Source organism: Pongo abelii, chromosome 12, assembly GCF_028885655.2.
Source record: "Pongo abelii isolate AG06213 chromosome 12, NHGRI_mPonAbe1-v2.0_pri, whole genome shotgun sequence".
NCBI classification, from domain to species: domain Eukaryota; kingdom Metazoa; phylum Chordata; class Mammalia; order Primates; family Hominidae; genus Pongo; species Pongo abelii.
The window spans coordinates 46,400,593-46,419,009 of NC_071997.2; the positions used below are offsets into that span (position 1 = coordinate 46,400,593).

An 18,417-nucleotide genomic window follows, 5' to 3' on the forward strand; every position below is an offset into this window, starting at 1 on the left:
TGCTGAACCCTCGCAGCTATGCCCCAGCCCCTAACCTGGAGGGGTCCCCAGGGGCCATGGGCAGCACCTCCTGTATAGGGCTGTCTGGGAGCCACTCCAGGGCCACAGAAATCTTGTCTCTGACTCAGGGTATTTTGTTTTCCGTTTCGTGTAAATGCTCTTCTGACTAATGCCAACCATGTGTCCATAGAACCAGAAGATTTTTCCAGGGGAAAAGGTAAGGAGGAGGTGAGAGTGTCCTGGGTCTGCCCTTCCAGGGCTTGCCCTGGATTAAGAGCCAGGCAGGAAGCTCTCAAGAGCATTGCTCAAGAGTAGAGGGGGCCTGGGAGGCCCAGGGAGGGGATGGGAGGGGAACACCCAGGCTGCCCCCAACCAGATGCCCCTCACCCTCCTCAGCCTCTCTCCCACGGCCTGGAGAGGTGGGACCAGGTATGGAGGCTTGAGAGTCCCTGGTTGGAGGAAGCCACAAGTCCAGGAACATGGGAGTCTGGGCAGGGGGCAAAGGAAGCAGGAATAGGCCATCAGACAGGACAGGTGGTAAGGCGGGCAGGAGTGTTCCTGCTGGGAAAAAGTGGGATCAAGCACCTGGAGGGCTCTCCAGAGCAAAGACAAACACTGAGGTCGCTGCCACTCCTACAGAGCCCCCATGCCCCGCCCAGCTATAAGGGGCCATGCCCCAAGCAGGGTACCCAGGCTGCAGAGGTGCCATGGCTGAGTCACACCTGCTGCAGTGGCTGCTGCTGCTGCTGCCCACGCTCTGTGGCCCAGGCACTGGTGAGTCTCCCCCAGCCTCCCCTCTCTTAGGCAGCTCCACCACTCACTGAGCACTGCTTTGTGCTAGGCATTATCCCAAGGCTGTCCTCATTTTAAAGACAAGGGAGCTGGAGCTCAGAGAGGGTTCAGAGCTTATCCAAGGTCACACAGCTGGTGGGTCCAGGAGCAGGTGGAACCCAGAGCTGTCTGACATCCACATGTTTAATGGCCTCACACTCCCAGAAAAATTGGGTCTAGAGGTTGGGTGAAATCATGATGCCAGGTGTGTAGCCTGGATCCTGATTAAGGTTGCTCTGGCCCCGAACCACAGCTGCCTGGACCACCTCATCCTTGGCCTGTGCCCAGGGCCCTGAGTTCTGGTGCCAAAGCCTGGAGCAAGCATTGCAGTGCAGAGCCCTAGGGCATTGCCTACAGGAAGTCTGGGGACATGTGGGAGCCGTGAGTACCACCAAGGATGCATGGCAACTGGGGGTCTGAAATGAAGGGTGCTGGGTGGGCTCTGGATGGGCAAGAGGAGAGTGGAGCCCCCATAGGGGATGGATGAGATGAAATGGGATGAGATGAAATGAGATAGGATGAAATGGAATGGGATGGATGCGATGGGATACGATGACATAGAATAGATGGAGTCGGATGAATGGGATGGGATGGGATGGATGGGAGGGGAAGGGATAGGATAGGATGACATAGAATAAAGATGGATGGGATGGGATGGGATGACACAGAATAAAGACGGATGGATTGGGATGGATGAATAGAAGAGATGGATGGGATGGGAGGGATAAAATGATATGGATGAGATGGGACTGGTAGACAGCTGCTTGTGCCTTGGAGTGCTCTGTTGGCCTCTTCCTGAGAGAACCTCCCCATTGGAGCTGGGAGCCTGCCCCCCACTCATGTGTCCTCCATCTTGGGGCCCCTCCCTCCCCAGGATGACCTATGCCAAGAGTGTGAGGACATCGTCCACATCCTTAACAAGAGGGCCAAGGAGGCCATTTTCCAGGTAATGAGGCCCAGATCCTGGATGAAGGTTGGGGCCCAAGAGATGAGGGACAGAGCAGGGAAGAGCTGAGCCCCCTAAAGGGGCCATTTCCAGGCTGAGGAGGAGGCCTGGGTGCCTGGGAAGTCCCAGCTCCTCCTGGCTGGGAGCAGGTCCTGGCCCTGAGCTCAACAGCACAGCCAGAGATAGTCTTCCCTGGGGGATTAGGGGTCGGTCTGCCCTGGTGGGGCCTTGTGTCCAGGGACTTGGATGGGGTAGACCTCAGAGAGGCCCAGCTGACGGCTCCCTCTGGCCTCCCAGGACACGATGAGGAAGTTCCTGGAGCAGGAATGCAACGTCCTCCCCTTGAAGCTGCTCATGCCCCAGTGCAACCAAGTGCTCGACGACTACTTCCCCCTGGTCATCGACTACTTCCAGAACCAGATTGTGAGGGCTGCAAGCTCACCTCCTGCCTGCCTCCTCACGCAGACCCCTGTGCCCACCCATGGGGAGTCACGCACACAGCACCCCAGCCAGCCAGACACACACACACACACAGCACCCCAGCCAGACACATACACACACAGTACCCCAGCCGGCCAGACACACACACACACACAGCACCCCAGCCAGCCAGACACACACACACACAGCACCCCAGCCAGACACATACACACACAGTACCCCAGCCGGCCAGACACACACACACACACACAGCACACACACAGCACCCCAGCTGGCCACACACACACACACCCTGTCCACAAAGGGCCCAGGAAACTATGTGCCCTTCAGCCATGCACCCGACCACGGGCCCCCAGGTTCAGGTGCACACGGTGGGCCCGTACGCTCACACACCCTTACACCCTCACTCTCACACACATGCTTACACACTTATTCATTCTCATATATATGCCCATGCTCACACAATCCCGGCCACCTGCCCTAAAGTCCCCACACAGCCCTATCTTTGCCTTTTGTCCCCCCACATAGAGTTCTAAACCACAGCACCCCCACTAGGCCTGCTTCCTCCCATTCCAGTGGTCCCTGAGCCCTTGGGCCAGCCTGAATAGGGGTGGGCTTCCCTCCCAGACCCTAACACTCCCACCCTGTGCTGTGCCCCAGGACTCAAAGGGCATCTGTATGCACCTGGGCCTGTGCAAATCCCGGCAGCCAGAGCCAGAGCAGGAGCCACGGATGTCAGACCCCCTGCCCAAACCTCTGCGGGACCCTCTGCCAGACCCTCTGCTGGACAAGCTCGTCCTCCCTGTGCTGCCCGGGGCCCTCCAGGAGAGGCCTGGGCCTCACACACAGGTGAGGGAGGCCCCCACAGCCAGTTAAGTGGAGATCCAGAGGGCTAGAGCCGCCTCCGAAGCCCATGGGCACTGGGCCTTGGGAGAGGCAGAGCCGGGAAGGTGATAGGAAGCTCCAGGCAGGGCCTAAGGGAGGAGGGAGAGAAAGGGAGGAAGAGCGAGGGGAGGAGAGCCTGGAGGACTCTTCTCCCAGCATCCAGCCTGGCCTCCACCTGATTCTTTCCCCAGGACCTCTCCGAGCAGCAATTCCCCATTCCTCTCCCCTATTGCTGGCTCTGCAGGGCTCTGATCAAGCGGATTCAAGCCATGATTCCCAAGGTGAGGCATCCAGGTCCTCACAGAGCCCAGGAGCACACACACACCTGTAGCTCCCCTGCAGCTCCCACCTCTCTCCCAACTCACACCCTCGTCAGGACCCAGCTGGCTTCCAGAAGTTAGGAGGGGAGAGAGCCACTTGTGCATTGCCCCCACCCAGGGGGGCCCTGGGGCTCAGGCTCAGGCCTGGTAGGTGCCAGGCCTACAGTTCATGCAACAAACATTAAGCCCCCACTGTACAGAGGTGCCACGCCAGGAGCCAAAGTACAAAAACGGACAAGACGCAGCTTTGTCCTCCAGCAGCTCACCATCTGATGGAGAAGGATCCCCAGAGGTCTCTGTAGAAAGGTTGCTTTGATCTTTCAAGAGGGGAATTTCCACAGATAGATTCTCCATCCCTGCCTGAGTCTAACTTGGAGTCTTCCAGACCTGCAGTGGCTGTTGTCCAGTGGCCCCGCCAGCCCAGGGCTACCCTGCCCAAATTGGGGCCCAAATGAGGATGCCCCCTCAGCCTTTCCCAGATAGGGTTGCGTGGGCCACCGGGGGCACAAGGCAGCAGGTGAGGTTCCTGCTGAGGCAGGTGGTTCACTTGAGCCCAGGAATTCAAGAACAGCTTGGGCAACATGGCAAAACCCCGTCTCTACTAAGAATACAAAAATTAGCCAGATGTGACAGGTGCCTGTAGTCCCAGCTACTCGGGAGGCTGAGGCAGGAGAATCACTTGAACCCAGGAGGCGGAGGTTGCAGTGAGCCGAGATCATGCCACTGTACTCCAGCCTGGGTGACAGAGCAAGACTCCGTCTCAAAAAAAAAAGAAAGAAGGAAAGATCACTGCAGAGATTGCAGTGAGAGGCAGTGGGACAGGGACGGAGCTGAGGGCTGGCCTGGGGATGCATTTGGGAGGTGGGCCCACTGCTATTGGGCATAGATGGGCCTGGAGCATGAGGACCAGGGAGGACTCCAAAGTGACTTTTACACACTGGCCAGAGCAACCAGCCCTCTGTAATGCCAGCAGCTGAGATGGGGAGACTAAAGAAGAAAACAGGTTTGAGCAAAAAAACAGAGAGCTCCCTCCTGGCCATGTTGAGTTCAAGATGCCTGTGTGAAGTACAGGAGAGGAGAGTCAGGCAAGCAGCTGAATCCCAAGCACTGGGGGAAGGTAAGGTCCAGCATGTCAGTCTGAGAGTCACTAACTGTGGGCCAGAGCCTTTGGGGCCAGACGTAGGTCTGAAGCTGGCTCCTATACTCAGTGACCCTGTGTGAGTCCCCTGCATCCCCTGGACTCTCTGATCCCCAGTGTCCTTATTTGTGAATAGCCTTGCCCTCCCTTCTAGAAGAGAATGAGGGAATGTGTAGGAAGTGCCCAGCTGGGTGCTGGGCGGAGAGTGGAGGCTTGCCGAGTGAAGGTCCCATGCTGGCCTCTCTCCGCCCCTGCCCCAGGGTGCGCTAGCTGTAGCAGTGGCCCAGGTGTGCCACGTGGTACCTCTGGTGGCGGGCGGCATCTGTCAGTGCCTGGCTGAGCGCTACTCCGTCATCCTGCTCGACACGCTGCTGGGCCGCATGCTGCCCCAGCTGGTCTGCCGCCTCGTCCTCCGGTGCTCCATGGATGACAGCGCTGGCCCAAGTGAGCCCACTGCCCCCTCCTTAGCCCAATGCCTGCTCTCTTCCTCCCCCTACCCTGCCCCTGCATGACCCTCTCCCTCTCTGGTCCCGCTGCAATGCACCAAGGAGGACAGAAAGCAAACACCTCTGCAGGGTGGCCTTGCCTGCTTTCCCCCTAACGCTTGCATCTCCGGGGTCGCCGACAGGAGAATGGCTGCCGCGAGACTCTGAGTGCCGCCTCTGCATGTCCGTGACCACCCAGGCCGGGAACAGCAGCGAGCAGGCCATACCACAGGCAATGCTCCAGGCCTGTGTTGGCTCCTGGCTGGACAGGGAAAAGGTATGGGTTGGGCACATGGGGACTCGTGGTCAGGGCCTGTTCAAGGCAGAAGGCTGAGCCCAGGAAAGGCTTTGCAGCCAGAGACACCTAGGATGGGCCAAAATGGAGCACAGACAGGCAGACAGGATGTGGGGCAGACAATGGTGGGACTGTAAGTTAGGGCAGAGCCTGCTAAGGGTTAGGAGTCGCCTCTGGACAAAGGGCTGTGGGCTCCAGAGGACCAGCAGGCCCCCTTCACGGGCTGAGTGAGCACCAGGCAAGGCTTCAGAGGCCTGGTTATCTACCAGGAGATGAGTAATGTCAGGGCCAGTTCAAGCCAGGAAAGGGACTAGCCTTCCCTCCAGGGTCCTGATCCCATTACTGCCCCCGCACTCCTCAAGGTGTGACTCACTCAGGACAAACCCATCGGCAAAAGGAGAGGGCTGGGCTTGAAGGTCCTAGGGCCCTTGCCAATGCTCAGTCAATGACAGGAAATCCCCTTCTTTTTTTTTTGAGACGGAGTTTTGCTCTTGTTGCCCAGGCTGGAGTGCAATGGCGCAATCTTGGCTCACTGCAACCTCTGCCTCCGGGTTCAGGAGATTCTCCTGCCTCAGCTTCTTGAGTAGCTGGGATTACAGGCATGTGCTACCAGGCCCGGCTAATTTTTGTATTTTTAGTAAAGACAAGGTTTCACCATATTGGTCAGGCTGGTCTCGAACTCCTGACCTGAAGCGATCTGCCCACCTTGGCCTCCCAAAGTGCTGGGATTACAAGCGTGAGCCACTGCACCCGGACAGGAAATTCCCTTCTTAAAGCGAGATCCTGTCCTGAGGAAAGTCAGCTGATGCTCTTCCCAGGAGGCAGCTGTCCACACTGTGCTCCCTGCTCAGCAACTCCCAAGCCTCCCCACTGCCCATCACATCTGGTCTCAAGGACCAGATGAACGTTAAGGTTCCTTCTAGAACTGAAATGGAGGTGGAGGGAGGGGAGGGTGGTGGCTGAGATTCCACCCCTCTGCCTGAGTCCTCCATCTCCAGCATCGCCTGCTTTTCTGATGGAAGTCCTCCATTTCAGCTGGCTCCGGTTTGTTAAGGGTTTTAACTGCAGCCAAAGCTGTTCCATGAGGGCTGATGGAGGAGTCAGGAGGGAGCGCTAGAGTGATCCAGAGAAGTGGAGAGGCCAGGACCACACGACAGGAGAGTCCTGCAAAGGGCCTGGGTCCCCTCCACAGCTATGTGTCTCCTTCCTCAGTGCAAGCAATTTGTGGAGCAGCACACGCCCCAGCTGCTGACCCTGGTGTCCAGGGGCTGGGATGCCCACACCACCTGCCAGGTACACCCACCCCTCCCAGTTGGTCCTAGGACTTCCCTCGGCTCCCAGAGCCCCCACCCTTTGGGCCCGTGATCCTCAGAGGCCTCACTCCCCTGGGTCCAAGGTGGTCCCAGGTGCACGGGCCAGGGACTGGGAGGCACCCCTCACTGTTTCCATGTAAAAAATCATGAAAGCATGGAAAGGGGGGATGGGAAGGGAGGGACGGCCTGAGGAGTGGGGCTGGATGTCCATTATGGGATGGGGTTGTGTTCCCTGGCCAGTGTGTGCTGGTGGGGTGGGGTACAAAGTGGGTGTTCTGGAGTGAAAATCTCACCTCCTCAGGCTCTAAACCCTAAGGCCTGTGGCTCAGGGAGTGGCCCGAGGGGTCTACGGAGTCACACTGGGAGCACCAGCTAGGCAGGAGGTGGAGTGAGTGCTGTTCTTTCCCGGAAGAGCTGGGTGTGGGGAGCTGAGGGGGCCCAGGCCTCAGCCCTGGTGCTGTCCCTGTGACAGGCCCTCGGGGTGTGTGGGACCATGTCCAGCCCTCTCCAGTGTATCCACAGCCCCGACCTTTGATGAGAACTCAGCCATCCAGGTGAGTCCAGGACCCCAGTTGCGGGGAGGGAAGGGGGCAGGTCCTGATCATCAGGGCATGGGAGGCCCTTCTGCTCCCCAAGCAGGAAGAGGCGGCCACTCCTGCCGGCTGCTCCATCCTCCCTCTCACCGCACAGCTGGAGGCTCCTGAAGGCTTCTGGCCGGCCATCAGGAAAACGCCCTTTCCGGACTCCGAGCACTGCCCTGCCCAGAACCCCAGTCACCGAGTGCCCAACCCCCAGCTCCCCACCCCTCACCCCCACCCCCGCCCAGTCCCAGGTATCCCCCTCAGACCTTGCCCCAGGGACTCTCTGGCCCTCAGGGTTCAATGTATTCTGACCAAGACCAAGCTTTCCTGGGGCTCAGGGGAAATCACACTTTGCTACCCGAAGCTGTGTCCCCTCAGATGCCAGGAAGGCCGCGATCATCTGACTCCACCCTCCTGAGACACATTCTTTCCCTGACTGTCTTGTTCTAAGTCAGTAGAGCACCTTAGGATGGAGGGGTGGAGGCAAGGCCAGATGCAGCCTCTGTGAACAGGTGCCTGGGGGCTGGGAAATGACCCTGAGAGGGCAGGACACAGCAACCGTGGGTTTAAGGTGACCTTGAGAGCAAGCTTGGCCCACTTTACAATTCTGTTCAGAGCCAGCCCCTAACATGGTGGTCATTTATTCATTTGTTCCCTCATTCTAAAAAATGTAAGGCCAGGCACGGTGGCTCACGCCTGTAATCCCAGCACTTTGGGAGGCCGAGGCAGGCAGATCACCTGAGGTCACGAGTTCGAGACTAGCCTGGCCAACATAGCGAAACCCCGTCTCTACTAAAAATATTTTTAAAAATTAGCTGAGCATGGTTGCGGGCACCTGTAATCCCACCTACTCAGGACACTTAGGCAGGAGAATCACTTGAACCTGGGAGGTCGAGGGTGCAGTGTGCTGAGATTGCACCACTGCACTCTAGCCTAGGCGACAGAGCACAACTCCGTCTCAGGAAAAAAAAAAAAAAAAAAGGTATTTCTTTGCCGGGCGCAGTGGCTCACACCTGTAATCCTGGCACTTTGGGAGACCGAGGCAAGTGGATCACTTGAGGTCAGGGGTTCAAGACCAGCCTTACCAACATGACGAAACCCCGTATCTACTAAAAAACTAAAATAAAAAATTAGCTGGATATGGTGGCACACACCTGTAATCCCAGCTACTTGGGAGGCTGAGGAGGAGAACTGCTTGAACCTGGGAGGCGGAGATTGCAGCGAGCCAAGATTGCGCCACCGCACTCCAGCCTGGGCGACAGAGCAAGACTCTGTCTCAAAAAAAAAAAAAATGTAGTGAGTGCCTGTGGCCAGGCCACATCCTAGGGTAAGGGCTATGGCTGAGCCCTGCCCTCCTGGAGCTCACAGCCAAGTCCACTTCTTCCGTCTAACGCAGGGAAGCCAGCCCTGTTCCTGAAACCCTGAATCACAAGCCCCTGTGGGAGGCAGTGGGGAGGGGAGGTCCTCCCCCACTCAGACCTGACCCACAGGGACCAGTTTAATGTGTCCTTGCCCCACTGATGACAGCTGGGGACCTGGGGGTGGGGAGTCACCCAGGACCCGGGCAGTCGCCTTTCCCCAGCTCCCAGGGCTCCCGGCCTTCCCTGCTGAAACAGCAAGACCAGTGGGTTGGCGTGGGAGGCCTGGGCTTCAAACCCAAATCTGCTATCACCTGGCTGTGGGTCCCCAGGCAGGACATACACACAGTCCCTCTCTGGCCCTCATCCTCCTCAGCTGCAAAGCAAAAGCCAAGTGAGACGGCATCCGGGACCATGGTGACCAGGCTCTTCCCCCTGCTCCCTGGCCCTCGCCAGCTGCCACGCTGAAAAGAAGCCTCAGATCCCACACCACCCTCCTCGCCACCCTTCCTTGGGAGTCACTTCCACTGGTGGACCACGGGCCCCCAGCCCTGTGTTGGCCTTGTCTGTCTCAGCTCAACCACAGTCTGACGCCAGAGCCCACTTCCATCCTCTCTGGTGTGAGGCACAGCGAGGGCAGCGTCTGGAGGAGCTCTGCAGCCTCCACGCCTACCACAGCCTCCCAGGGCTGGGCTCAGGAGAAACCAGCCACTGCTCCACAGGACAGGGGGGTAGAAGCTGAGCCCCGCCTCACACCCACCCCCATGCACTCAAAGATTGGCTTTTACAGCTATTTGCAATTCAAAATTCAGAAGAATAAAAAATGGGAACATACAGAACTCTAAAAGATAGACATCAGAAATTGTTAAGCTTTTTCAAAAAGTCAGCAACTCCCCAGCGTGGTGGAGGGTGGACACTGCACGCTCTGGCATGATGGGATGGCGACCAGGCAAGCTTTCTTTCTCGAGATGTTCTGCTGCTTGAGAGCTGTCGCTTTGTTAAGATACAAAAAGGGGTTTCTTTTTGTCTTTCTGTAAGGTGGACTTCCAGCTTTTGATTGAAAGTCCTAGGGTGATTCTATTTCTGCTGTGATTTATCTGCTGAAAGCCCAGCTGGGGTTGTGCAAGCCAGGGACCCATTCCTGTGTAATACAATGCCTGCACCAATGCTAATAAAGTCCTATTCTCTTGTATGAGAAAGAAAAAGACACCGTCTTTTAAAGTGCTGCAGTATGGCCGGACATGGTGGCTCACACCTGTAATCCCAGCACCTTAGGAGGCCAAGGCAGGAGGATCACTTGAGGTCAAGAGTTCGAGACCAGCCTCGCCAACATGGTGAAACCCTGTTTCTACTAAAAATACAAAAAATTAGCCAGGTGTGGTGGCGTATGCCTGTTATCCCAACTACTCAGAAGGCTGAGGCAGGAGAATCGCTTGAGCGCAGGAGAATCACTGCAGCCCAGGAGGCGGAGATTGCAGTGAGCCGAGATCACACCACTGCACTCCAGCCTGGGTGACAGAGCAAGACTCCATCTCAGTAAATAAATAAATAAAAAGCGCTGCAGTAGCTGTGGCCTCACCCTGAAGTCAGCGGGCCCAGGCCTACCTCACTCTCTCCCTTGGCAGAGAAGCAGACATCCACAGCTCCTCTCCCTCACAAGCGCTCCCAGCCTGCCCTCCAGCTGCTGCTCTCCCCTCCCAGTCTCTACTCACTGGGATGAGGTTAGGTCGTGAGGACACCAAAAACCTAAAAATAAACAAAAAGCCAAACAAGCCTTAGCTTTCTCAAAGGCTGAAATGCCTGGAAATGTCCCTTTATTTATAAAATAACTTTTGTCTTATTTCTTATACATGTTTCTTGTAAGAAATTCAGAAACTACAGAAAAAAAGAGAGTGGAAATTACCCACTGTCATGCTTCTGAGCCCAAGCTAAGCCATCATATCCCCTGTGCCCTGCACGTATACATCCACATGGCCTGAAGCAACTGAAGATCCACAAAAGGAGTGAAAATAGCCAGTTCCTGCCTTAACTGATGACATTCCACCATTGTGATTTGTTCCTGCCCCACCCTAACTGATCAATTGACTTTGTGACAATACACCTTCCCCACCCTTGAGAAGGTACTTTGTAATATTCTCCCCACATCTCCTACCCCCCCACCCCCGCACCCTTAAGAAGGTATTTTGTAATATTCTCTCCGCTGTTGAGAATGTACTTTGTAAGATCCACCCCCTGCCCATAAAAAATTGCTCCTAACTCCACCGCCTATCCCAAACCTATAAGAACTAGTGATAATCCCACCACCCTTTGCTGACTCTTTTCGGACACAGCCCACCTGCACCCAGGTGATTAAAAAGCTTTATTGTTCACACAAAGCCTGTTTGGTAGTCTCTTCACAGGGAAGCACGGGACACCTACAATCCCACCTAGCCCCGGAGAGAGCTATTGCAGGGTGTGTATTTTGACACTGAGTTTGGGGCTTTTTCAATCTTCTCCCTGCAGCCTCTGGCTCCACACCTCCACTGTTGAAGCGCCAGAAAGAGCTGTCTATGCAGCCTGCTCTTGGGCTAGTGATGAGACACACAATTCATTGGCTCCTGGATTTTAACTTTTAAGTAGACATTTGTAAATCTATAGCTAACTACTGTCCTTAAAACCATTGTTTCAATTACAAAATCCAACTCTCTGAGAGAAAAGGGTGTTTTAAATTTAAAAAAATAAAAACAAAAAAGTTTGATTGAGACAATGAAGAGCCAATGTTTGAAGAACTAGAGGCATTAATAGTTTATCCCAAAAATAAGAGTGGGAATGAGTGCCTGATAATGAAAAAGGAGGCTTCACTCAAAAGGAGGCTTCACTCAAAAGGAGGTCAAGAGTTGACAGACTTTGGGAGGCTGAGGTGGGTGAATCACTTGAGCCCAGGAGTTCAACACCAGACTGGGCAACATGGCAAAACACCATCTCTATAAAAAATATAAAAATTTGGCTGGGCATGGTGGCTCACACCTGTAATCCCAGCACTTTGGGAGGCCGAGGCGGGGGAATCACTTGAGGTTAGGAGCTCGAGACTAGCCTGACTAACATGGTGAAACCACATATCTACTAAAAAAAATACAAAATTAGCTGGATGTGGTGGTGCATGCCTGTTATCCCAGCTACTCGGGAGGCTGAGACAGGAGAATTGCTTGAACCCAGGAGGCAGAGGCTGCAGTGAGCCGGGATTGCGCCACTGCACTCCAGCCTGGGCAACAAGAGCAAAACTCCATCTAAAAGAAAAAAAAAAAAAAAGATACAAAAATTAGCTGGGCGTGGTGGCGTGTGTCTGTGGTTAGGAGGCTGAGGTGGGAGGATCGCTTTAATCCAGCAGGTCGAGGCTGCAGTGAGCCGTGATGATGCCACTGCATTCCACCCTGGGTGACACAGAGAGATCTTATTTCAAAAACAAATAAATAAATAATTTTAAAAAAGAGTTGACCAGCTGGTAGAAGGACAGAATTGGCAGGAAGTGGCTACGCTTGAGACTTCTAGGGTCCCTGAGAAGTGTCCAACATCCTGCACCTCTGCTCTTAGGAGAGAAGTCCCAGGAGGGATTATAGCCCAAGAGGAGCAGACTTATTCTTCACTTTCCAGGGTGTGGGCTTCTAAGAGAAGCCTGCCTCTCACAGGACATCAGAAAGGGTGAGGACGCTAGCCTGAGGGATGGAGCTAGGCAGCTGGCCTGAGGTCTGCCTCACAGAGTGTCCCCAGTGTGATGTGGTTGCAGAAGAGCAACCTCAACCCACAGACCTAGAGGCAGTCAGAATTGGCTCTGGACAAGATGGTTGCACCTGTAAGAGCCCATGGTTGGGGATGAATCTGTGACAGATTTAGTGGATCTTGAGATGAGCAGAAATCAGATGTGTAGCAGTGATGGCACAAGAAGATGATGATCAGGCAAGACGAGAGACACTCCAGAGAGACCTGGATGGCCAGGGAATGCTTAGTCCTAATCCCTCACCACAGGGCAATCTGTAAATCATTCCCAGGGAAAGGGGAAAGAGGATTCAGTGGTTAGTCAGCCAAGAGAGGCTGAGTATTAAGAAGGGAATGAGTTACTCCGAAATGGAAATAATATGTTTTGAGGGCTCATGAGCCAAAATGAGTTCAGTTATAGAGAAATAAAGACAATTACATTATGTCCCCCTAATGAATAACTGAAATTTTAAATCCACGACATAATCATTATTAACATGTTATTATCTATAATTCCAAAGCTTTCTGTGCACATATACAAAAACAGATACAGCAGATCTACAAAATGGAAACATCCTATACATGCTGCTTTGTAACCTGCACTGTTAATTTAACAATAACTTTTTCAGGTCAATAAATGTAAGTATCTGCTATTATTGCTAATTGCCACATGACAGCTCTGTCTCCCAGGCTAGAGTGCAGTGGTGAGATCACTCCAGGGTTCAAGAAATCCTCCTGCCTCTGCCTCCCTAAGTGCTGGGACTACAGGCGTCAGATACCATGGCTAGCCCTTACTTTTTTTTTTTTTTTTTGAGACAGAGTCTTGCTCTGTCACCCAGGCTGGATTGCAGTGGCGCGATCTCAGCTCACTGCAAGCTCCGCTTCCTGGGTTCATGCCATTCTCCTGCCTCAGTCTCCTGAGTAGCTGGGACTACAGCGGCCCGCCACCACGCCCAGCTAATTTTTTTTTTTTTTTTTTTTTTTTTTTTTTTGTATTTTTACTAGAGACGGGGTTTCACTGTGTTAGCCAAGATGGTCTTGATCTCCTGACCTCGTGATCCGCCCGCCTCAGCCTCCCAACGTGCTGGGATTACAGGCGTGAGCCACCGCGCACGGCTGGCCCTTTCTTTTTTTAAGCAACTATTAGAAATGATTTGCGAAAAATAAAAATCCTTGCACTTACATCTTTGTTTGTCTGACTATCTTCTTAGAATCAATTCCAAGACATGAAATTTGGGGGACACCTTTACTTTTAACAGAGGCTGGGTTATCAATCTGGGCCTCTGTGCCAGCTGTACCAATTTCTATCCCAACAGAAAACAAGTGCCTCTTTCCACTCTCACCAAACTGGGGTATTAACAATCTTTCAAACTTTGCTAATCCAAAAATATATATATATTTATATATACAGGCTGGAGTGCAGTGGCACGATCTTGGCTCACTGCAGCCTCTGCCTCCCAGGTTCAAGCAATTCTCTTGCCTCAGCCTCCAGAGTAGCTGGGATGACAGAAGTGTGCTACCATGCCTGGCTAATTTTTGCATTTTTAGTAGAGACGGGTTTTCACCATGTTGTCCAGGCTGGTCTCAAACTCCTGACCTCAGGTGATCCACCAGCCTTGGCCTCCCAAAGTGCTGGGATTACAGGTGTGAGCCACTGCGCCTGGCCTATCCAAAATATTTGTTTTGTTTTGGTTTTGTTCCTTGTTTTTTTTCCCGCTAATCCAAAATATTTTTAAATGATGTCTCATGGTTGTTCTAATTTGCATTTCTTTAGTTACCAAATAAACACCTTTTCACATGTTTATTGGCCATTTATATTTCATTTTTGTGAAATGCCTACGTGGGTTTTTTGCCCGATTTTCTGTTTAGGTTTCTTTTTCTTATTGTTTTACCAGTAAAAATAAACTAGGTATATTCATTTATTTACTGTCCTATACATTGCAAATTTTTCTCTATCGTATATCTGGGGTATTTTTTCCGTATCTATCTTTTCCTCTGTGATTTCTGGCTGTGGGGTCATGCTAAGAAAACATGAATTGAATTTCACTTCTTCCCCATGTGTGGTTCAAACTCTGGCCAGACCTTGAGGTCTCCAAAAGAGGAAGGGCACGCTGGGATCAGCTTTGAAGACATGCAGGCCAGGCCCCCAGCCCAGACAGCAGTGGTGGAAGCAAGCCATGTGTCACCCACAAAGGACCTCGAGATCACACAGGATATGACAGTCAGCTCCAAGAAATAGTCCCTAAACTTTTAAGTGATAATACCTATTTTCACCATCTTGGAAAGGTATAAAGAGACAAAATCATTTGTGCAAAAGGACAACACAGAGAACACAAGCTAAGTACTAAAGCATTTACTCAAAAAATACGGGTGATTGGCCAGGCATGGTGGCTCATGCCTGTAATCCCAGCACTTTGGGAGGCCGAGGCGGGCAGAACACCTGACGTCTAGAGTTCAAGACCAGCCTGACCAACATGGAGAAACCCCGTCTCTACTAAAAATACAAAATTAGCCGGACGTGGTGGCACGTGCTTGTAATCCCAGCTACCTGGGAAGCTGAGGCAGGAGAATTGCTTAAACCCAGGAGGCGGGGGTTGCGGTGAGCTGAGATCATGCCATTGCACTCCAGCCTGGGCAACAAGAGCAAAACTCCGTCTCAAAAAAAAAAAAAAAAAAAAAAAGCGTGATTGACTTCCAAGTGCCAAGCATTTCCCTAAGGCTGGGCACAAAAGTTTCTATCTATCCTTTGTAACTTGAGAGTTTAGTTGGAAAAATAGGCCTTAATCAAAGAATCACAGAAAACAAATTCTTCAGGTGCAATAAGGGCTATCAATTCGAGATATACAGGGTATTAAGGATATGAGAGGTCATGGAGGAGAAAGAATTAAACGGGAAACAACGCGCATCCCTCACAGAGGAAGCAGATGGTACAGCGGCCTCATGTCATGTGGTATATCTGAGCAACAGAATGAAGCTCAGTGAGCCTGGGCTCAAGAACAAGCAGGGGCCAGGTGTGGTGGCTCATGCCTGTAATCCCAATACTTTAGGAGGCCGAGGCGGGCAGATCACTTGAGCTCAGAAGTTTGAGGCCAGCCTGGGCAACATGGTGAAACACCATCACTACAACAAAAATCAAAACAATTAGCCCAGTGTAGTGGTGCAAGCCCGTGGGCCCAGCTACTCAGGAGGCTGAGGTGGGAGGATGGCTTGAGCCCAGGAGGCGGAGATTGCAGTGAGCCAAGATCATGCCACTACGCTCCAGCCTGGGTGACAGTGCCATACCCTGTCTCAAAAAAGAAAAAAAAAGTAGAAACTTCCTGATAAATTAGGCTAGCAGCTGAGGATTTCACTTGCTATCCTAAGAGCCAGTGAATTGTCTTTAAGCATGAGATCAAAGTATGGGGGAGAAATAACTCAGGTTTGTGTTTTAAAAGATTACTCTGACTAAAGCATGGATAAACTGGGGGTAGGAGGCAAAGAAATGTGGAGAGACCTATTGAGAGCACTGCAAACAGAAACTGGCAATAGCTTAAACTAAAATGATAGTGGCAAAGGGCCGGTACAGAAGTCTGATGGATCTTGGAGAATGACCGTGGACTATTGTAAACTTAATCAGAGTGACTCCAACTGAAGCTGCTGTCCCAGATGTATCTTTTTTTTTTTTTTTTTTTTTTGAGACAGTGTCTTGCTCTGTCACCCAGAGCTCAAACTCAGCTCACTGCAGCCTTGACTCAAGTGATCCTCCTGCCTCCCATGTAGCTGGGACCACAGGTGCATGCCACCATGCCTGGCTAATTTTTTTTTTGTAGGGATGGGGTCTCACTTTGTTGCCCAGGCTGGTCTTGAACTCCTGGGCTCAAGCAATCCTCCTGCCTTGGCTTCCCAAACTGCTGGGATTACATCTGTAAGCTACCACGCCCGGGGCCAGATGTAGCATCTTTACTCATATACAACAGCTCTTGGCACTTGGTATGGAGCTACCAAGTTAGAATCAAATTGGTAGAATCAAATCTACCAAGTTAGAATCAAATTTCTCCATACCAATTTATAAGGATCACCAGAAGTAGTTTGCTTTTACCTGGCAGGGCCAACAGTATACCTTCACAGTGTTACCTCAGGACTATGTCAGTTCTGCTCTCTAGCATAATACAGTTCACAGAGATCTTGATCATCTTGACAATCCACAAAATATCACAATATGCTGTTGGATCTGATGAGCAAAGTACCAAGCACTTTAGATGCCTTAGTAAGACATAAATAAGAAGTTGGGAGTTAAACCCAAAAACAATTCAGCGGGCCAGGCGCAGTGGCTCACGCCTGTAATCCCAGCACTTTGGAAGGCCAAGGCGGGAGGATCACGAGGTCAGGAGATCGAGACCATCCTGGATAACACGGTGAACCCCCGTCTCTACTAAAAATACAAAAAAATAGCCGGGCGTGGTGGCAGGCGCGTGTAGTCCCAGCTACTTGGGAGGCTGAGGCAGGAGAATGGCGTGAACCCGGGAGGCGGAGCTTACAGTGAGCCGAGATCGCGCCACTGCACTCCAGCCTGGGCGACAGAGCGAGACTCTGTCTCAGAAAAAAAAACAAAAACAAAAACAAAACAAAACAAAACAAAAAAAACAATTCAGGGACCTGCCACCTCAGAGACATTTCTCGGAAGTCAACAGTATAATGTCAAAATATCCTCTCCAAGGTAAGACAGGTGGCTGTACCTCATACCACCTCACACACACACACACACACACACAATGTTTGATAGGTTTTACACACACACACACACACACACACGTTTGATAGGTTTTTCTTGGCTTTTGGAGAGCACATATACATTTGAGCAGCACAGGCACCCAGTAGCTCCACCTGGCACTCTCCTCCCTGGACAGTTTTGTAGCAGAGGCCTCCAGGGAGACACCTGTGAATGGCTTTCCTGAGTACACTACAAAGCAGATTTTTAACGAGGTTCAGAGGGCATATTTTTAGCAAGGTCTGGATCTCAGCTTTGGACACTGTCAGCCCCAGAACTAGTGGCAGCTCTTTGTATCTGTTATTCCTACATTCTTTACTTTACTTGTTACTAACTAAATCCCGTTTCTACAAATCCATTGTAGTTAATAATTATTGAAATTAAACTTTCCCTGAACAGATTATTATACATGAATTTCTCTAACTGGATAAATAGTGTAATCTTCACCTCAAAAATAGCCAAGTTTGAAAGAGAAACTCATGGCAGGGCACGGTGGCTCATGCCTGTAATCTCAACACTTTGGAGGCCAAGGTCGGCAGATCACCTGAGGTCAGGAGTTCAAGACCAGCCTGACCAACATAGTGAAACCCCATCTCTACTAAAAATACAAAAATTAGCCAGGTGTGGGGCGCACACCTGTAGTCCCACCTACTCGGAAGGCTATGGCAGGAGAATCACTCGAACCTGAGAGGCAGAGGTCGGCAGTGAGCTGAGATTGCACCACTGCACTCCAGCCTGGACAAGAGTGAGACTCCGTCTCAAAAAAAAAAAAAAAAAAAAAAGGGAAACTCACAAGCTCAACTTTTTTTTTTTTGTAATGACAAGGTCTTGCTCTGTTGCCCAGGCTGGAGTGCAGTGGTGCAATCACGGTTCACTGCAGCCTCAAATCCTGCGCTCAAAGGATCTTCCTGCCTCAGCCTCCCAAATAGGTGGAACTACAGGCACACACCACCATGCCCAGCTAACTTTTGTTGTTGTTATTGTAGAGATGGGGTCTCGCTATGTTGGCCAGGCTAGTCTTGAATTCCTGGCCACAAACAATTCTTCCACCTCAGCCTCCCAAAGTGTTAGGATTACAGGCAGGAGCCACCACACCTGGAAAGCTCAGTTCTAAACAATGTTAAGTTTGAGTTTACTTTAAAACACCCAAAAATAGGGCCGGGCACCATGGCTCACGCCTGTAATCCCAACACTTTGGGAGGCCGAGGCGGGTGGATCACTTGAGGTCAGGAGTTCGAGACCAGCCTGGCCAACATGATGAAACCCCGTCTCTACTAAAAATACAAAAATTAGCTGGGCACAGTGGTGGGCGCCTATAATCCCAGCTATTCGGGAGGCTGAGGCA

The 18,417-nt window shown here is 52.0% G+C and overlaps 1 protein-coding gene across 2 annotated transcripts; it reads left to right on the top strand.

The window, feature by feature from the left end:
- Nucleotides 1–671: 671 nt before the first annotated feature.
- SFTPB (surfactant protein B) lies at nt 672–9,868 on the top strand. 2 transcript variants are annotated; one of them, XM_024242836.3, is made up of 11 exons: nt 672–774; nt 1,085–1,212; nt 1,706–1,777; nt 2,075–2,200; nt 2,879–3,067; nt 3,295–3,384; nt 4,822–5,005; nt 5,178–5,323; nt 6,554–6,634; nt 7,127–7,208; nt 8,970–9,789. In XM_024242836.3, the coding sequence occupies exons 1-10, from the start codon at nt 672–674 to the stop codon at nt 7,187–7,189; spliced, it is 1,182 nt and encodes a 393-aa protein (XP_024098604.2). In that variant the 3' UTR covers nt 7,190–7,208; nt 8,970–9,789. The 2 variants fall into 2 exon arrangements, with proteins under 2 accessions (XP_024098604.2, XP_054403948.1); XM_054547973.1 differs by lacking the exons at nt 6,554–6,634; nt 7,127–7,208; nt 8,970–9,789 and adding an exon at nt 9,794–9,868 and having other exon boundaries at nt 708–774.
- Nucleotides 9,869–18,417: the final 8,549 nt, after the last annotated feature.